The following is a 16,960-nucleotide window of genomic DNA, read 5'->3' as shown; positions in this document are numbered from 1 at the left end:
ATGGTGCTGGTTTAGTAGTGTTGATCTGCAGGGTGCTGGTTTAGTACTGTTGATCTGCATGGTGTTGCATTTCTATTGCCGTTTTTGGGGTTGGGATTTAAAACAACTTAAACAGAGCATTTAGCCCCCTGCAGCAATGGAATAAAATCACATTGTAGAATTTGTGCTTCTAGACTTATTCATTATATTTTCCAATATTTTGCATTCTGAATTTTAATTTGAAGGAATATATAACATTTTGCGAGCAAAGGCTTTGAAAAATGATTTACATTTGATTGTGTTGTGCGTTGTATGGTATTTATGCACCTCTTATCTCGATTTAAATGGTTGCATTATTAACTGTCATTTTTGTGAATAGTCAGAAATAATATTTTTGAGCAAGAGTTTTGGTTTGTGTGTGATAGTTTTAGAACTTTCCATTTGATTGCTTTGTTCTTACTGGAAGACTCTGCTTTCTTGGTTTTCATAATCACCTCTGACCATGGTCTCCCCTCTCCTCAGACCTGAAAACATGGTTTCTCTGCCGCCATCATGCCTAAGAGTTGCCAGTGCACCAGGGTTTCTATCCACTCAAGCATCCTGTTCAAAGGCTCAGTTAGAATACTGTCCAGTGGACAATAGCATATTATGGGAGATGCCAAGAAAGGATGGTTCAGAGCTCTCTATCGATAGATCAAAAGAGGAGAGAGACATGGTGAGAGGAATGGCAGATATGGTCTCATCTTGTCCAAGCACTGCCAGCATTCTGGGATTTCCATCACCACATCTGTCCAAGGAAGTAAAGTTAGAGAGGGAACCTAACATGGCAGATCTGATGCCATCCTGCCCAAGAGTGGCTGGCACACTCGGATTCCCTTCTCTTGAAAGTCAAGTAAAGGAGTGTACAATCAACATTGAGGCCATTTGGGAGAAGCCCCCGAAGGGGAAAAAAAGGATGACCTTTATGTCCACTCCACATTTGGACAGATTAAACGAAGACACGGAGCTAATGAAACACATGGTGGCTCTGGTACCCTCATGCCCTACTGCAACAAGTATTCCTGGCTTCCCCTCTGCACCACATCCCAAAGCTGAGGTAGATCCAAGTATATTGAGTCTTATGCCAGCTTGCCCTAAAGTGTCCAGTCTCCCGGGTTTTGCATCTACTGAGGGGGCTACAACATTAGAGTGGCTTGTTAACCCAAAGTCTATGTTTGAGCACTTGCAGAAAAATAAGGAGAATAAAGAAGAAAATGATTGTCCAAAATACAGATCGAAAGAACACAGTGAGAAAGTTAAAGCAATGGTTGCTATGGTGTCATGTGGCTCAGACGTATCCATGATTCCTGGCTTCCCCTTTCCACCACATCCAAAAACTGAGGTGGGGCCAAGTAGTGTGAATCTTGTTCCCACCTGCCATAAAGTTTCTAGTCTCCCTGGTTTTCAATCCATTGAGAAGGATAGGTTGGCAGGGTGGGTTGTTGACCAGAAGCCATTGTTGAAGAGACCACTAAAGGAGAGGAAAGTCATTATTGACAGCTCAAAAGCAGACCAAGAGGAAATGAAAACCAATGTTCCTTTGAGGCTATCATGTCCACACTCTGCAAGGATCCCTGGCTTCCCATCTGTACCACAACCCAATATGATGATTATTTTGCCTGCTTGCTCTAAAGCTTCCAGTGAGGGGGCTACAAAATTAGAGTGGCTTGTTGACCCCAAGCCTATGTTTGAGCACTTGCTGAAGAAGAAGAAGAAGAAGGAGAAAGATGATGTTTTTCCAAAAGACAAATCAAAAGAAGACATTCACAAAATGAAACCAGTAGTTGCTTTGGTGCCATGTTGCCCAGAAGCAGCCATCATTCCTGGCTTCCCCTCTTGCTTCCCCTCTGTACCACAACCCAAAGATGTCTGCTTGGGGCAAACTGTAGTCAACCTTCTTCCATCTTGCCCAAAAGTCTCCAGTATTGCAGGTTTCCCATCCCGTCAGCAAACTGACAGAAAATATTGGCACACAGATCCACCCAGAGATCATCAGCCATTATGGGAGAAGCAAATGAAGAAGAAGCAGAAGTTATTGATGGAAATATCAGAAAAAGACAAACAAGGAATGAAAGGAATAGTGGCTCTGGTACCATCATGTCCTACTGCAGCAAGTATTCCTGGCTTCCCCTCTGCACCACATCCCAAAGCTGAGGTAGAGCTAAATATGTTGAGTCTTGTGCTCGCTTGCCCCAAAATGTCCAGTCTCCCTGGTTTTGCATACACTGACGGGGCTACAGCATTAGAGTGGCTTGTTGACCCAAAGCCTATGTTTGAGCACTTGAAAAAGAAGAAGGAAGATGAAGAAAACATTCTCCCAAAAGGCATTAGCAAAACGAAAGCAAGGGTTGCTTTGGTGCCATGTTGGCCAGAAGAAGCCAGGATTCCTAGCTTCCGCTCTGCACCACAACCTAAGAGGGAGCTTAATAGTGTGGATCTTGCACGATCTTGCCCCAAAAGCTCCAGTCTCCCAGGTTTCCCATCGACGGCCAAATTCCAGACAGGAGATTGGCACGTTGAACAGAAGCCATTGTTTGAGAAGAAGCTGAAAGATAAGACCGTAATAATCAAAGATAGGTCACCAGAAGACAGAGAAAATAGGGTGTCACTGGCGCCATCTTGCCCATGTGAGAGTCTCACTTCTGGGTTCCCGTCCTTTACACAACTCAAAGCAATAGAAGAACAAACCGTGTTTTCCTTAATGCGAGCTTGTCCAAGTGAATCTAGAGAACCAGGATTACCTTCTAGACAGCCATCTGAATTAGCTCGAACTCGGGGAGAAGAATCAGTGAGTTCTATGCAGCCATTGTGGGAAAAACCATTGAAGGATAATAGGTCAGAGGATATGGTGCTTTCCAAGCCTGACCTAGGCAGTGCAGTTGGAGATGAAAACCTAAAAACTATGCTTGCACTGGCACCATCTTGCCCCGAGGCAGCAAGCATTCCTGGTTTCCCGTCTGCCCCTCCTCACAGTCTAGAGTCTATAGAGGCAAATGGTAAGATGTGTGTGGTTAGGCATGCAATATATATGTTTTCCAGTGTCTCACATTGCAAGTGGAAAGCAACGTACTTTGTTTTTTGGTTTGTAAGAGACAAGTATGCAGACAGAGAAGAAAGAGGTTACTGGAGAACCAGCAGAGTATGTTCTAGATAAGGGGTAAGTGTTTGAGCATATGACTCTCTGCATGGATTGCAGTGGCAGTGGTAGTGAAACATTGCTGCCAGATATTTTAGCTCTGGCAAACCTCTTAAGACTACATGGCGTGTTTGGTCATTTTACGTGGTGTGATGCTCTGCATCTGAGATGTGTTTTAGGTCTGTGAACCTGTTACATGGAGATAATATATTATAGAGTGATATTCTTACTAAATTTGTGACGGATGAGTTGTTGTGGTGCATGCCAATAACTGTGTGTTTTTCTGTGTGTAGCATGGATTCTGTAGGGATGTTCTTTTCAATGTTCACCTCTCATGTTAGTGTCCTCGACAGCCCACAAATAGAGAAAATCCCATCTGAGGAATCTGAGGAGATCCAGAAGTCCTCTGCAGTGTTAGAACCAGAGCTAGTCTTAGGATGGGAGGTGTTGGAGGCTGAGGGGTCTGTGGCAGAGAAGCAGCAGGAGGCCTCTGGCCTAGTACAGACCATTGTGGGTGTCTTCTCCAGAGGGTAAGTGGGAGATTGTAGGCTCCTATGTAGCACGGCAAAGTGTGTGGTGTGTTCTGTAGATTCTTAGTCTAATTGTCACCAGTGTCACCCTCATGTTCACTAGTTTATTTATATTAATGTTTGCTTATAATGGCATTTTCTATTTTTGATCTTCATCATTGATTTAACAAATCCTGTTTTGGTCAAATCAAGTACTTTTAGCAACTCTCACATACAATTAATACAATTGATGGATTGAAGTTTGAATAATGTGGGTTTAATCTCTCAGATTTTTAAATGTGTTGAGACTTTTTATATGGTTTTGAATGCTCCGAATGTTTACCATGTCTGTTTTAAAGCTCAGTCCCTCAATTACAGTAAGTAATCCCTCTCTCACAGTTATGAAACAGTAGCAGCCATGTTGGGTCCGTCTGGCTCCTCTCCAACAGAAGATGCAGTCCCATCAGAGAGCTCCTCTGAACCTGTCCCAGATACATCTACCCTGGCCCAGGAAGCATTGTCTGGAAAGGCACCGCACCTTGAGGGTGAAACCAAAAAAACGATTGAACTCCCAACCACCGTTGAGCCATGCTTGTTGAATCTGGAAGACAAACAGTCAATGAGTGAGGCAATGAGACAAGACACTGAGGATGGGTTTGTTAAAGTCCTAAGCAGTATGAGAAAATGGCCGTCATTAACGGAGGCGGACCTTACTGAGATCTCCAGAGGAAAATTTGTGGTAACTGGGGAAGAGGAGATTTACCTTGACTTGTGGGCGCAAATAGGGGAGAAATCAACATTAAAAGCACAGGACTCTGGACAGATAACAGGTTATGTTGACATTTCTTCAGCCATGTCACCTATCGAGACAGAATTATCAACTTCATTACACCTGGACAAGGGGTGAGTGTCCTGGCAGCAAACCGGTGTCTGAACTATTTGGCTGCACTGCTTGAAAATACAAATGCGGAATTAAGTCATAACATTGTCTTTCGTTCGCATAATGTTTGGCTCAGCCATGCTTGCTACTCAGTGAACTGTGATGGACAAGTCTACAGTATGTGTCAAATTGAAGCTCCGTCTTGATTTTTAAGGCACTTGTTTGTGGGCCCAGGTGTTCTAATGTTAACTAAGGTCTTCAGTGTCTCTGTGTGTACTGTTTATGCTGCTACCTATGTCATGCATGTTTGTCTTGTAAAGAAAAACCTGTGGCTTTTTGTTAGTTATAATCAGTCAATGTGTTGAGTTTTTCTACATCTGGAACGTTTCTCCAGCTCAGTGGAGTGAGATATGTAATCGGTGCTGTGAGGTGTGCCAGCTTGTGGAATGTGAGGGGTTGCTTTACTGATATTATCATTTCAAAAGTAATTTAATAGAATGTAATTCTATAGCAAGATCTGAGCCATGATATTTTCTCACCTTTTATTTTTTTTTAACCTTAAGCACCCAACATGCAAGCACAGAGGAAGCCTCTGCCCCTACCTCACAACCTTCTACAGACAAGTTGCTGTTAGAGGACAAGGCTCAAGAACATATAGTACCCATCCCAGATAAACCCTCTGATGATCAGACACTCACCTCAGATGAAACACAATCGGAAGTTGCCGCTGTTGTCGCTGGCCAGGCTGTCCCTGCACAGGTAACAACTGAACTGGTCGCTCCTCATCATGCAAAGAAACGAGACGGTAGTCTTTCTCCAGAAACTCAACAGGAAGCTGATGATCAAGGGATTGTATTTAAGGTAGTCCCTTCACGGCCTCCAAGGAGAAAAGACTGTCTCACTTCAGAGCGCAAACAGAAATCTGAGAATGTATCTGTACAGAAGCCTACTGAAGTGAGAGGAGACCGTAGTCTTTCGACAGAACCTCTAAAGAAAGATGATGGCCAGAAGGGTTTCACTGCCCAGGCACCAGCTGAGATGGTACCATCACATCCTGGTAGGAAAATAGATCGTTGTCTTTCAACAGAGCCTCAACAAAAAACTGATGCCCCTGTCCAGGTGCCCACTGAACTGGTCCCTCCTCGCCATACTAAGACAAGCCTCACTAAAGAGACACCACAGGCAACCGGCGTTATCCCAGCTCCACGCACAAGGGGAACCTATAGTGCTTCCAGTGCAGAACGTTCACAGAAACCTGGCCAGTTAGCCACTGAACTGATTCTACCATGCCCTGGGAAGAAACAAGACAGCTTCACTCCAGAGCCATCTCAGAAAGCTGATGAGCCAGAGAATCTGATTGCCCAGGCGGTCGCTAAGCTGATTCCAGCTCAACGCACCAGGAAAGCATCTCTCTCTTCCGAACCGCGACAGAAAGCTGACGATTTAAAGACTGCTACTGGTCAGGCCACAATTGTTCCCCTAACTCCATATCATGTACCTACAGAGTTATACCCCGACTTTGGTGTGGGAGAGACTGCCCCCCTCTCGATCATCAGAAAAATAGCCCCGCCCAGGCGCAGCAAGAAACCTCATTCTCCCCCAGTGGAATCAAGCAAAGCAGAGGATGGCGCAGATGAAGCTATGGCTTTAGAGGCCCTGAATGCTGCCAACCAGGGGTCTACAGCTCCAGCCCAGATAGAGGATCTTATGATAGACTCCTTTGTAAAGGTTGAGGCGGAGAAGCAGTCTCCGGAAGTTACAGACTCATTTGAAAAGGGTGTGGCAGCAAAGCAGTCTCCGGAAGTCACGGGCTCATTTGAAAAGTTTGAGGTGGAGAAGCAGTCTCCGGAATTGACAGAAACATCCACTGAGTCACTTGAAGATGAGCCAGCTCAGAAGGCCTCACCAGAAGTCACAGACTCATTTGAAAAGGTTGAGGCGGAGAAGCAGACCTTGGAAGTGACTGAAACAGCCAATGATTCACTTGAAGATGAGCCAGCTCAAAAGGCCTCAACAGAGGACACTGCACCAGGAGTAAAGATGGAAGGCAAGCAGGAGATCTTTCCAGTCCCAAAGCCTCGTGGGAAACGAGACCCAACCCCACCTGTCCAAACAGATGCTACCCTACCAAAGACCTGGCATGCCTCTATTGGGGATAACACCCAGTCTACCAGAGATGGAGGACAGTCACCTGCAGCCTCTGGGCTGGTACCACCTCAACGCAATAAGAGGAGCAGTAGTCTTGCTCCCGTACCCCCTGGTGGCCAGCTTGCAGCATCTGGGGAAGTGGTGGTTGCTCCTCTGCGTAAAAGGAGGAGTAAACTAAACATAGAACAATTGAGCATGCCTGTTAGAGTTCTCCGCTCTAAAAAATGCCTTAGTTCCTCTTTTTCTGATGGAAATCCTCCAATGGACTTCTCATTCACCAGCCAGACAGACTCCCTTGAGGGCTCGCTGTCTCTCTCTCAGGAAGACAAACAAGACACCAGCCAGGAAGCTACAGAAGGTTCAATATCATTAACCTCAAACATGGCCTCCGAAGGGAGCTTTGTCACAATTTCTCGCTCAGAGGAGATGTCACCAGAAGTACAACTCTGTGAGAAGGGACTGGAGGAGAGCGGGGAGAGCTGGATCTTCACAGAAACCACTATGGTCACCGAGGCCTTCACAGAAACTGCTATGGTCAGTAAGTTCTTCGTAGACACTGTAAGAGAGGACATTGAGAGGGGTTCAGGGGCAGAGGCTGTCTTTGAGAAGGGACTGGAGGAGAGCATGGAAAGCTTGACCTTTACAGATACCACCATGGTCACTCAGGCCTTCACAGAAAGCCCTATGGTCACTGAGTTTTTTAAAGACACTGTAATCAAGGATATTGAGAGAGGTTCAGAGGCAGAAGTGCTTGACACGACCTCTCCAACCACCGGTACACCAGCTGAGGACGACTGGTTACATGTTGAGGGAGCCAAAGAGACAGAGCAGTTGGAGGTAGAGAGCAAAGACATGTGGGGTGAAGAGATGGACTTTGGCTTTGAGTCAGTAGACATATCTGCTGGTGGCTTAGATGAGGAGAGGTACGTTATGTTGAGTTGGACACGCATGTGCAATACAGTGGTTGATTGACGCGTGGCCATTTTTGAGTGCATTTACATATAGTTGTTGATAATTCTGTGTGACTAGAATGCTTTTATGAAAGGAAACTGATTGATAAAATGCCATGTATTTAATCCTTTACCATTAGAAATGTGTTGCTACTAACTGTTAGAACTAAACATCCAGATTATGCTGTGTAGTCAGGTCATATTAAATCCCTGTCTTTCTCTTTTTAGGCAGCAGGGGGCAGCAGACGAGCCAACAACGCCTAAAGGCAGACCTGTAAACTCTCAGGAAATGGGTCTAGGCAGTGCTGCTTCCCCAGAAGTATGTTATTTATAGTCTATCAGCTGACCAATCCTCCACCATCATTTTGTATCAGTTTCCTTTGAAAGGAAATTCTGAATCATAACTGTCCGTTTTGTCAATGACAAAAACAAAACTGAAGTGCCACCTATATTTTACTCTGAATTGACCTATTATATCTGATGTAATTTGTTGTCTTAGGGCCTCATGGCCAGTCCTGGCCTTGTTACCTCCAGCCAGTCCCTACTGGAGTGGTGTCAGGAAGTCATCAAAGAACACAAGGGGGTCAAGATCACCAACTTCAGCACGTCCTGGAGGAACGGCCTGGCCTTCTGTGCCCTGCTACACCACTTCCACCCGGACAGGATGTAGGTACCCCCTCTGTGACGCGTTTAGACATAAACATGAGCAGGCATTGTGTTATGGCTTGTTTAACCTTTAAAAATGACATCATCATTTTTGTGTTAACTTGTTTCCTGTTCTTGTAGTGCGTATTGATTCTCTATTTCTTTGCTGCTTAGAAACTTTGAGATGCTGGACCCATATGACATCGAGCGCAACAACAAGAAGGTAGTTTGTTTTCTTTATGTTATCTCATCATGTCATAATCACTATCAACAGCCAGGCCTTAAATGTGACCATCAATTGGTTAACTGCTGAATATTTTCCCCACCCAACCCATCTTCTCTCATTTCCCCCCAGGCCTTCGACGGTTTCGCAGAGTTGGGCATCTCTCGGCTGATAGAGCCCTCGGACATGGTCCTCCTGGCCGTGCCTGACCGCCTCATCGTCATGACCTACCTCAACCAGATCCGCACCTACTTCACGGGCCAGGAGCTGAGTGTGCTGCACATCGAGGCGGACAGCAGTGAGTCTAGTTACGGCATGGCCGGGGAGAGCCGGGAGGGCCCCGACCCGGAGGCCGCCGCACGCTATTGTCAACGGGTCCAAGATGAGGCCTTCACAATGGAGACCAATGTGGGCGCTGCAGAGAAGGCGGATAGTGACACTAAGGAGGGCACCAATAGGGAAGTGGTCCCACCCCCTAGAACCAAACGGCTGCAGGCTGCAGGGGAAGCAGGAGGGGCCCAAGCCCCCGTCGTACCCCCCAGGACACATTTTTTATCTGCCAAGTCTGGGTTCTCCCACCTAAAGGATGCAGATCTGGTTAAGAAACGACGGTCACAACGCAGGTCAATAGACGAGGCAGACTCAACCGAGGTCAGTGGCCTACGACCTCTCTCTCTCTTCACTTTCTCTCCCTCTCATCCACCCTCTTTGTCTCTCTCTCTCTCTCTCTCTCTCTCTCTCTCTTCACTTTCTCTCCCTCTCATCCACCCTCTTTGTCTCTCTCTCTCTCTCTCTCTCTCTCTCCACTTTCTCTCCCTCTCATCCCCCCTCTTTGTCTCTCTATATCTCTCTCTCTCTCTCTCTCTCTCTCTCTCTCTTCACTTTCTCTCCCTCTCATCCCCCCTCTTTGTCTCTCTATCTCTCTCTCTCTCTCTCTCTCTCTCCACTTTCTGCCACTTAATCTTTCTGTGAGTGATTGCTTTGTTGTAGTTTCAGGTTGCTACAGCACAGGAAGAGAGTGGAGCTGACAGAATAAAATCAGAAACAGGTACATACAGTGTATTGATTTTGTATGATGTGTTCTGAGTTCACGCACGCACACACACACACACGCACACACGCACACACACACACACACACACACACACACACACACACACACACACACACACACACACACACACACACACACACACACACACACATACATACATACATACATACATACATACATACATACATACAGACTTACCGAGTCCCCAGTTTCCCAGGTACTTTATGATTGTGAACCACCGAGAAGAGGAGAGATGGAGAGGAGGAGAGATGGAGAGATGGAGAGATGAAGAGATAGAGAGGAGAGAGAGATGAAGAGGAGAGATAGAGAGGAGAGATAGAGAGATAGAGTACAGACACAAATCACAGTTTTTGTTGTACTTGGCTCGTCCATCCCCTGAGCATTGACTCACTCTAATTACTTTGATGGCTTCCTGTCGTTAGGATTAGAGTCCTTAGCCTATCAAACTGTTAATTTCCTCCTGTCATCACAGTCTAGTTTGCCACTTTGATGCTCTTCCAGTAATTGGAGCTACTGCATAATGTTGCTGTGTATCTCATTACGCTGTGTGTGTGTGTGTGTGTGTGTGTTTCATATAGGAAGGACAGCTGGTGAAGAAGGACGATCGGCTGAGGAGGTCTGTCACTTTCACAAGTCGCTGTCTGCCACTGTCATAAACACTGGAAATACCAATGTTCTGTATCAGAAAGAAGTATCATTCTCTCTGTGTGTGTGTGCGTGCGTGCGTCCGTGTGCGTGTGTGTGTACAGGACACCAGCCAGTATGTGCTGAGGGAGATGCAGGCCCTAGAGTTTGAACAGAAGCACATTGACAGCAGGGCAGACATCGTGGAAAGGCAACTACGGCAACTGATGGAGTCAGGTGAGAGAGGGATGGAGAAAGAGAAAGAAAAATACCCTTGAATAAAACGTATCTTTATAATGATGCCCCCTCTGTCTCCGTACATGTAGGTAGTGAGAAGATGCAGGAGGAGAAGCTGATCCAGGAGTGGTTCACTCTGGTCAACAAGAAGAACGCCCTGATCAGGAGACAAGACCAACTACAGCTACTGTAAGATCCACCATCTCCACCGTGTTCTCCATCGTTACCTAGTGCTTTAAACAACACTGTTTACTTTTTTTAATTTAACCTTTATTTAACTAGGCAAGTCAGTTAATAACAAATTCTTATGTACAATGACGGCCTACACCGGGAAAAACTCGGACGACACTGGGCCAATTGGGTGCCGCCCTATGGGACTCCCAATCATGGCCGGTTGTGATACAGCCTGGAATCGAACCAGGGTGTTTGTAGTGACGCCTCAAGCACTAAGATGCAGTGCCTTAGACCACAGCGCCGCTCGGGAGGCCTAAACACTGACATATTATAGACACATTACATTGATCTAACCACAAGGCATTCTGCTCCACAGGCAAGAAGAGCAGGACCTGGAAATGAGGTTTGAGATGCTGAACCGAGAGCTGAGAGACATGATGGCTATTGAAGGTAAGACTACAGTACCAATATACTGAACTACAAGACCCATGATGCCACTCTATTCTGTGATTCAGCTCATTACTGTGGTCATAGTGACACTACAAACCATACAATAACAAAAATATCTCTGCAAAGGAAATGAGAATAGTGTGCTGTTGCGTATGGCAGAGTTAGGTTCTAATTTCTGGTACAATGGACGGACTCAGAGAAAAACTCAAACTAGATTTATGCAACACACTGTGTGTTGCAGTTTCAGTGCACACACATGCAGCGCACACAAACATACACTGACAGTGTCAACTGCAAAGCGCAACCACACCATCACACCTTTTCCTCCGTGATTCACGGTGGGAACCACACACGAGGAGATCATTTACATTTTAGTCATTTAGCAGATGGCTTTGAGGGTGACCAGTGAAATATACCTGCTGGAGCGCGTGCTACGGGTGGGTGCTGCTATGGTGACCAGTGAGCTGAGATAAGGTGGGGCTTTACCTAGCAAAGGCTTATAGATGACCTGGAGCCAGTGGGTTTGGCGACGAGTATGAAGCGAGGGCCAGCCAACGAGAGCATACAGGTCGCAGTGGTGGGTAGTATGTGGGGCTTTGGTGACAAAACGGATGGCACTGTGATAGACTGCATCCAATTTGCTGAGTAGAGTGTTGGAGGCTATTTTGTAAATGACATCGCCGAAGTCAAGGATCCGTAGGATAGTCAGTTTTACGAGGGTATGTTTGGCAGCATGAGTGAAGGATGCTTTGTTTGCGAAATAGGAAGCTGATTCTAGATTTAATTTTGGATTGGAGATGCTTAATGTGAGTCTGGAAGGAGAGTTTACAGTCTAACCAGACACCTAGGTATTTGTAGTTGCCCACATATTCTAAGTCAGAACCGTCCAGAGTAGTGATGCTGGACGGGCGGGCAGGTGTGGGCAGCGATCGGTTGAAGAGCATGCATTTAGTTTTTCTTGCATTTAAGAGTAGTTGGAGGCCACGGAAGGAGAGTTGTATGCCATTGAAGCTTGTCTGGAGGTTACTTAACACAGTGTCCAAAGAAGGGCCAGAAGTATACAGAATGGTGTTGTCTGCGTAGAGGTGGATCAGAGAATCACCAGCAGCAAGAGCGACATCATTGATGTATACAGAGAAAAGAGTCGGCCCGAGGATTGAACCCTGTGGCACCCCCATAGAGACTGCCAGAGGTCCGGACAACAGGCCCTCCGATTTGACACACTGAACTCTGTCTGAGAAGTAGTTGGTGAACCAGACGAGGCAGTCATTTAAGAAACCAAGGCTGTTGAGTCTGCCGATAAGAATGTGGTGTTTGACGGAGTCGAAAGCCTTGGCCAGGTCGATGAATACAGCTGCACAGTATTGTCTCTTATCGATGGCGGTTATGATATCGTTTATTACCTTGAGCGTGGCTGAGGTGCACCCATGACCAGCTCGGAAACCAGATTGCATAGCGGAGAAGGTACGGTGGGATTCGAAATGGTCTACTGCCGTCTGCTAGATAATTACACCTCTCATAAACAAAGAGCTTAAACCTAACACTACTTTGAGTTATTGGGAGGACACATCCCCACAGTCTACTGCCGTCCGCTAGATAATTACACCTCTCATACACAAAGAGCTTAAACCTAACACTACTTTCAATCTCTAAGAATATATAGAAACTGTATGTTAATTCTAAGAGTATATAATGATATAAAACAGTGAAGATGTATAAGAACCGTAATTTATGATCTGTCAGCTCCAACCACAGACACATGGCTCCTATTCAACCCTTATGGACTCATTCTGGCACTCAGAGACAGCCCTCCTTTGTACTTTCCCTCTGCCCAAATACAATGCTCATAGATCATTCTATCTAACCCATGTTTACTACCGCTAGGCTCATTTAGAATTCGAAACAGATAGTCTCCAACAGCAGTAAACTTTGGACGTGATTGACTCACACAATTAATATATTTGTTTCACAAAGTCAGACTTCCCTACTATGCCGTGGTATCCGTCCACCTGCTGGTTTGAGGAAGTGATCCTTTCTTTAATTACATCATTTATTGTAATTCTTTGTTTACTTCCAGTTGAATCATGAGGGTATAGTTTAAAATGAAACACATTGCAATTAAAAGCTGGTCATGGAACTCAATTGCACGTTGGCAAAGCAACAACTGTCTTCTCTACTCTGTACCACCCTCAATCTCTTACCGCTCTCCCTCTCTTCCTCTCCTCCGCTCTCTCTCCCTCTCTGCTATCTTCCTTTCTCCCTCTCTTCCTCTCTCTCTTCCTCTCTCTTCCCTTCTTCCTCTCTGCTCTCTCTCTTCCTCTCTCCCTCTCTTCCCCTCCCTTTTTCCTGTCCTCCAGAGTGGCAGAAGACAGTGGCCCATAAACACAGGGAGCAGCTGCTCCTGCAGGAGCTGGTGTCTCTGGTCAACCTGAGGGACGAGCTGGTCCACGACATGGACGCCAAGGAGAAAGGGTGAGACTGCCATGGTATTCCCTATATAGTGCACTACTTTCGACTAAAGCCTAATTGGCCCCTGGTAAAAAAGTAGTGCACGATATAGGGAATTTGGTGCCATTTGGGATGCATCCCATGGCCCAGCTGAGTCACACACGCTGAATACACACAGCAAACACAGACGCTCATCTGGGAGGACGGTATGCTATGGGGTGAATGAGATGTCAGGTGTCTCTGTGAGTTTTGTCTTCCTCTGCCACACAGTTGAACCTAAGTCTGAGAGAGTGACTGTTTGCTATGGGACTACTGTTCTAGCAGGTCTCTCTACCTGTTCTCTGCGCCTAGGGCTCTGGAGGAGGACGAGAGGCTGGAGAGAGGCCTGGAGCAGAGACGCAGGAAGTACAGCAAGAAGAGCAAGCAGGAGAAGTGTGCACTGCAGTGAGGTCTGGCATTGGTCACACCCGAACCAGGCAGTCCAGTGGAAGGTCACACCCGAACCAGGCAGTCCAGTGGAAGGTCACACCTGAACCAGGCAGCCCAGTGGAAGGTCACACCTGAACCAGGCAGCCCAGTGGAAGGTCACACCCGAACCAGGCAGTCCAGTGGAAGGTCACACCTGAACCAGGCAGCCCAGTGGAAGGTCACACCTGAACCAGGCAGCCCAGTGGAAGGTCACACCTGAACCAGGCAGCCCAGTGGAAGGTCACACCTGAACCAGGCAGCCCAGTGGAAGGTCACACCTGAACCAGGCAGCCCAGTGGAAGGGACTGCACTAAGAGGACATAAAACAATGTTTACTCACGCCCCTCTCTATGATATGACTGAACCTCATTGCAACCTATGACTGGTTGTCAACAGTCACCCTGCTCTTCAGATTGTGTTTTGATTGGATATAAGTTTAGTTTTTTTGTGCCTAGTGTGTGTGTGTACGGTTAGGTTTTAATTTTGAGTAAATAACTCATGGACACTAGAGAAGCTTAACCAAGTTTAATTCTTCCCAAAGGGTCGACACGGCTGTAATGCAGACAAAGACATGGCTTCCCCCATGGTGGTATTCATACCCCACTATGGGTGGAGTCTCCACCTTATCGCTAAACATTGCGTCATTCTTGCTAAGCAGGAAGCTAAGTGATATGAGTCTTCAATGGTTTCACCCAGAATGTGTGTGTGTGTGTGTGTGTGTGTGTGTGTGTGTGTGTGTGTGTGTGTGTGTGTGTGTGCATTGTGTGTGTGTGTGTTTGTTAGCGTGTGAGATTGAGAGTGCCAAAGAGGACACTACACTTTGTTACACAATCTATGACTATATGCCATTATTTAGTGTTTAAACTTCAAGTCACAAAGACATATCCCTAACTAACTAATCACCAGATAAGTGCCTTACACTTTTAGAAAAAAGCATTCCAAAATGGTTCTTCAACTGTCCCCATAGGATTTTTGGTTCCAGGTAGAACCTTTTTTGGTTCCAGGTAGAACCCTCTCTGGAAAGGGTTTTACATGGAACACAAAAGGGTTCTACCTGGAACCAATAATAGTTCTTCAAAGGGTTCTCCTATGGGGATAGCCGATTAACCATTTTAGGTTCTAGATAGCACCTTTCTTTCTAAGATACTGTAGAATCTGTTACAGTAGTGTATTATACAATGGGTTACTTCAAAAAGGTATTTTCCACTGAATGGGATATTAGGGAAGGGGCAGGGCTCCAGGGGTTAGCTACATCAGATACCTACATTAGACCCATGCAGCAGGTGGATTGATTCACTCCTTTTCACCTATTGTCAAGTAAGCAGTCTGATTATTGACAATTACAATGGCGAGATGGAAGTGAAGTGCTCAATTTGTGCAAACAAAGAATGCCAAAAGGAGCTTCCTCATTTATTGCAGTATGTTGCCTTGGACTGTGCAGACAGCACACAGCAAGCATCTGTTGTCTGATTCTATATTGAGGTGAATGTATGTGGATGTCGACGAAAGAACAGAACGGACATTGTTGACAAGGTCTTGTGATTGAAGATGTTAAATGTTTACTTGCGGTGCTCCAACACTCATGCAGAGTGGGAGATCTTGGATGAAAGGGGAAAAGGACAAGTCTATACTGTAGCTACAGTATACTGCAGCTTGGTGTCTAAAAGAACAAAACAGTTTAAATGTGTTGGAAATATTTTATGCTTTTATTTATTGAATAGGTATTCGACAGATAATCCTACATATCCTGCCTGTCAAATGTGCCTTTAACCAGATCCAGAGTAAAAACAAATGTCCAGAATTAGGACTCAACTCTGTTCCTAGTTCACAAATGTTTATGCAGTGAATTCAGTTACTGTTTGTGACATTAGTCTTGTAATGCCTTGTTTTCCATTGATTGTTTTTTGTTGTTTTGAAAGTTAAATAAGGAAGCGGTGGAGTCTGAAAATGATCAATTTCAAGATGCTGTAAAATGCTAGACAACAGGAATATTCAAACGGAAAACAATTTCAAGATGCTGTAAAATGCTAGAGAACAGGAATATTCAAACGGAAAACATCAGGCAACTGCATGTTTCTTAGTGTCTCCATCTTAACTTTACAACTATCAATTGCTATAGTCTTATGCACGTGCTTATTAGCAAATCTGTAATATGCAAAAGTGTATGTTAAACAAATAACCCTCATACATTATTAAAAAAATACACTTTACTTTAGCTAAAATATATTCTAGTATTAAAACTCCAGCACTTCGTTACAGCAGTATTACTACAGATGTAGGATCTGAATTTGAGCCAGTTGCTACAGCAGCAAAATAATCTTGCAGCAACAGGAAATGTGAATTATTATGTGGATTATAATTAATTGACATTTTTGTAGGGGTTAATACATTTATAATTATTTTAATTATAAGAATTTATAATTTATAAGTTAATACATTTATAATTGTCTGAAATGTGAAAGTGGAAATTACAAACTTTAGAAGCATTTTTAAAACTCAAATACACTACAAGTTTGCATTTCCTGCTGTGCAGGAAAATTCTCTGCAACAAAAGAGTGATCAAATGAAGATCCTACATCTATATTATTGGCCAGGCAGGAGTGCACCAGAGGTTGATATTTGTTTGACATCTGCTCCTCTACACTTTGTGTAATGTTAAGTTATCATGAGCACAGGCGTTTCTATTTCAGTGGGAGGAACTACTTAACCGAGTAAAAACATGATTCTGCCCGGAGTTATTTTGGGTGACACTGGAGAGGGAATTTGTTTTAGAAGTGTTTGAATTTGTATTCCAGCTTGTTCCCACTCTGCCCCACTGTTGTTAGTTACTGTGTTAATGTTGCTACCACTGTGTGAGTTTGAGAGATTTTACTTTCAGTTTTCTGAAATAGCTTTTGGGGAAGGTTTTGTTTGTTTTAATGTACAATTGCACTATTTGTGATGTTTGAAGAATTAAAAGGTATCTTGGATCACTA

The 16,960-nt window shown here is 45.0% G+C and overlaps 1 protein-coding gene across 1 annotated transcript in view; it reads left to right on the top strand.

Annotated features, from left to right (window-relative positions):
- Positions 1-16,960, top strand: part of LOC106608584 (uncharacterized) — a 74,156-nt gene extending 57,196 nt beyond the window's left edge. Inside the window, exons 14-29 of the mRNA XM_082977278.1 lie at positions 502-3,014; positions 3,109-3,175; positions 3,508-3,684; positions 4,063-4,566; positions 5,107-7,614; positions 7,870-7,960; positions 8,141-8,307; positions 8,461-8,509; positions 8,642-9,160; positions 9,500-9,557; positions 10,163-10,200; positions 10,334-10,445; positions 10,535-10,634; positions 10,996-11,069; positions 13,427-13,541; positions 13,869-16,960. Coding sequence (XP_082833404.1) covers positions 502-3,014; positions 3,109-3,175; positions 3,508-3,684; positions 4,063-4,566; positions 5,107-7,614; positions 7,870-7,960; positions 8,141-8,307; positions 8,461-8,509; positions 8,642-9,160; positions 9,500-9,557; positions 10,163-10,200; positions 10,334-10,445; positions 10,535-10,634; positions 10,996-11,069; positions 13,427-13,541; positions 13,869-13,965 — 7,189 coding nt within the window. The 3' untranslated portion in view covers positions 13,966-16,960. The remainder of the gene's footprint in view (positions 1-501; positions 3,015-3,108; positions 3,176-3,507; positions 3,685-4,062; positions 4,567-5,106; positions 7,615-7,869; positions 7,961-8,140; positions 8,308-8,460; positions 8,510-8,641; positions 9,161-9,499; positions 9,558-10,162; positions 10,201-10,333; positions 10,446-10,534; positions 10,635-10,995; positions 11,070-13,426; positions 13,542-13,868) is intronic.

The sequence above is a fragment of the Salmo salar genome, chromosome 07, assembly GCF_965601325.2.
Source record: "Salmo salar chromosome 07, fSalSal1, whole genome shotgun sequence".
Taxonomy (NCBI): Eukaryota; Metazoa; Chordata; class Actinopteri; order Salmoniformes; family Salmonidae; genus Salmo; species Salmo salar.
The sequence above is the reverse complement of the archived record's forward strand: the minus strand, read 5'-3'. Positions and strand labels throughout refer to the sequence as shown.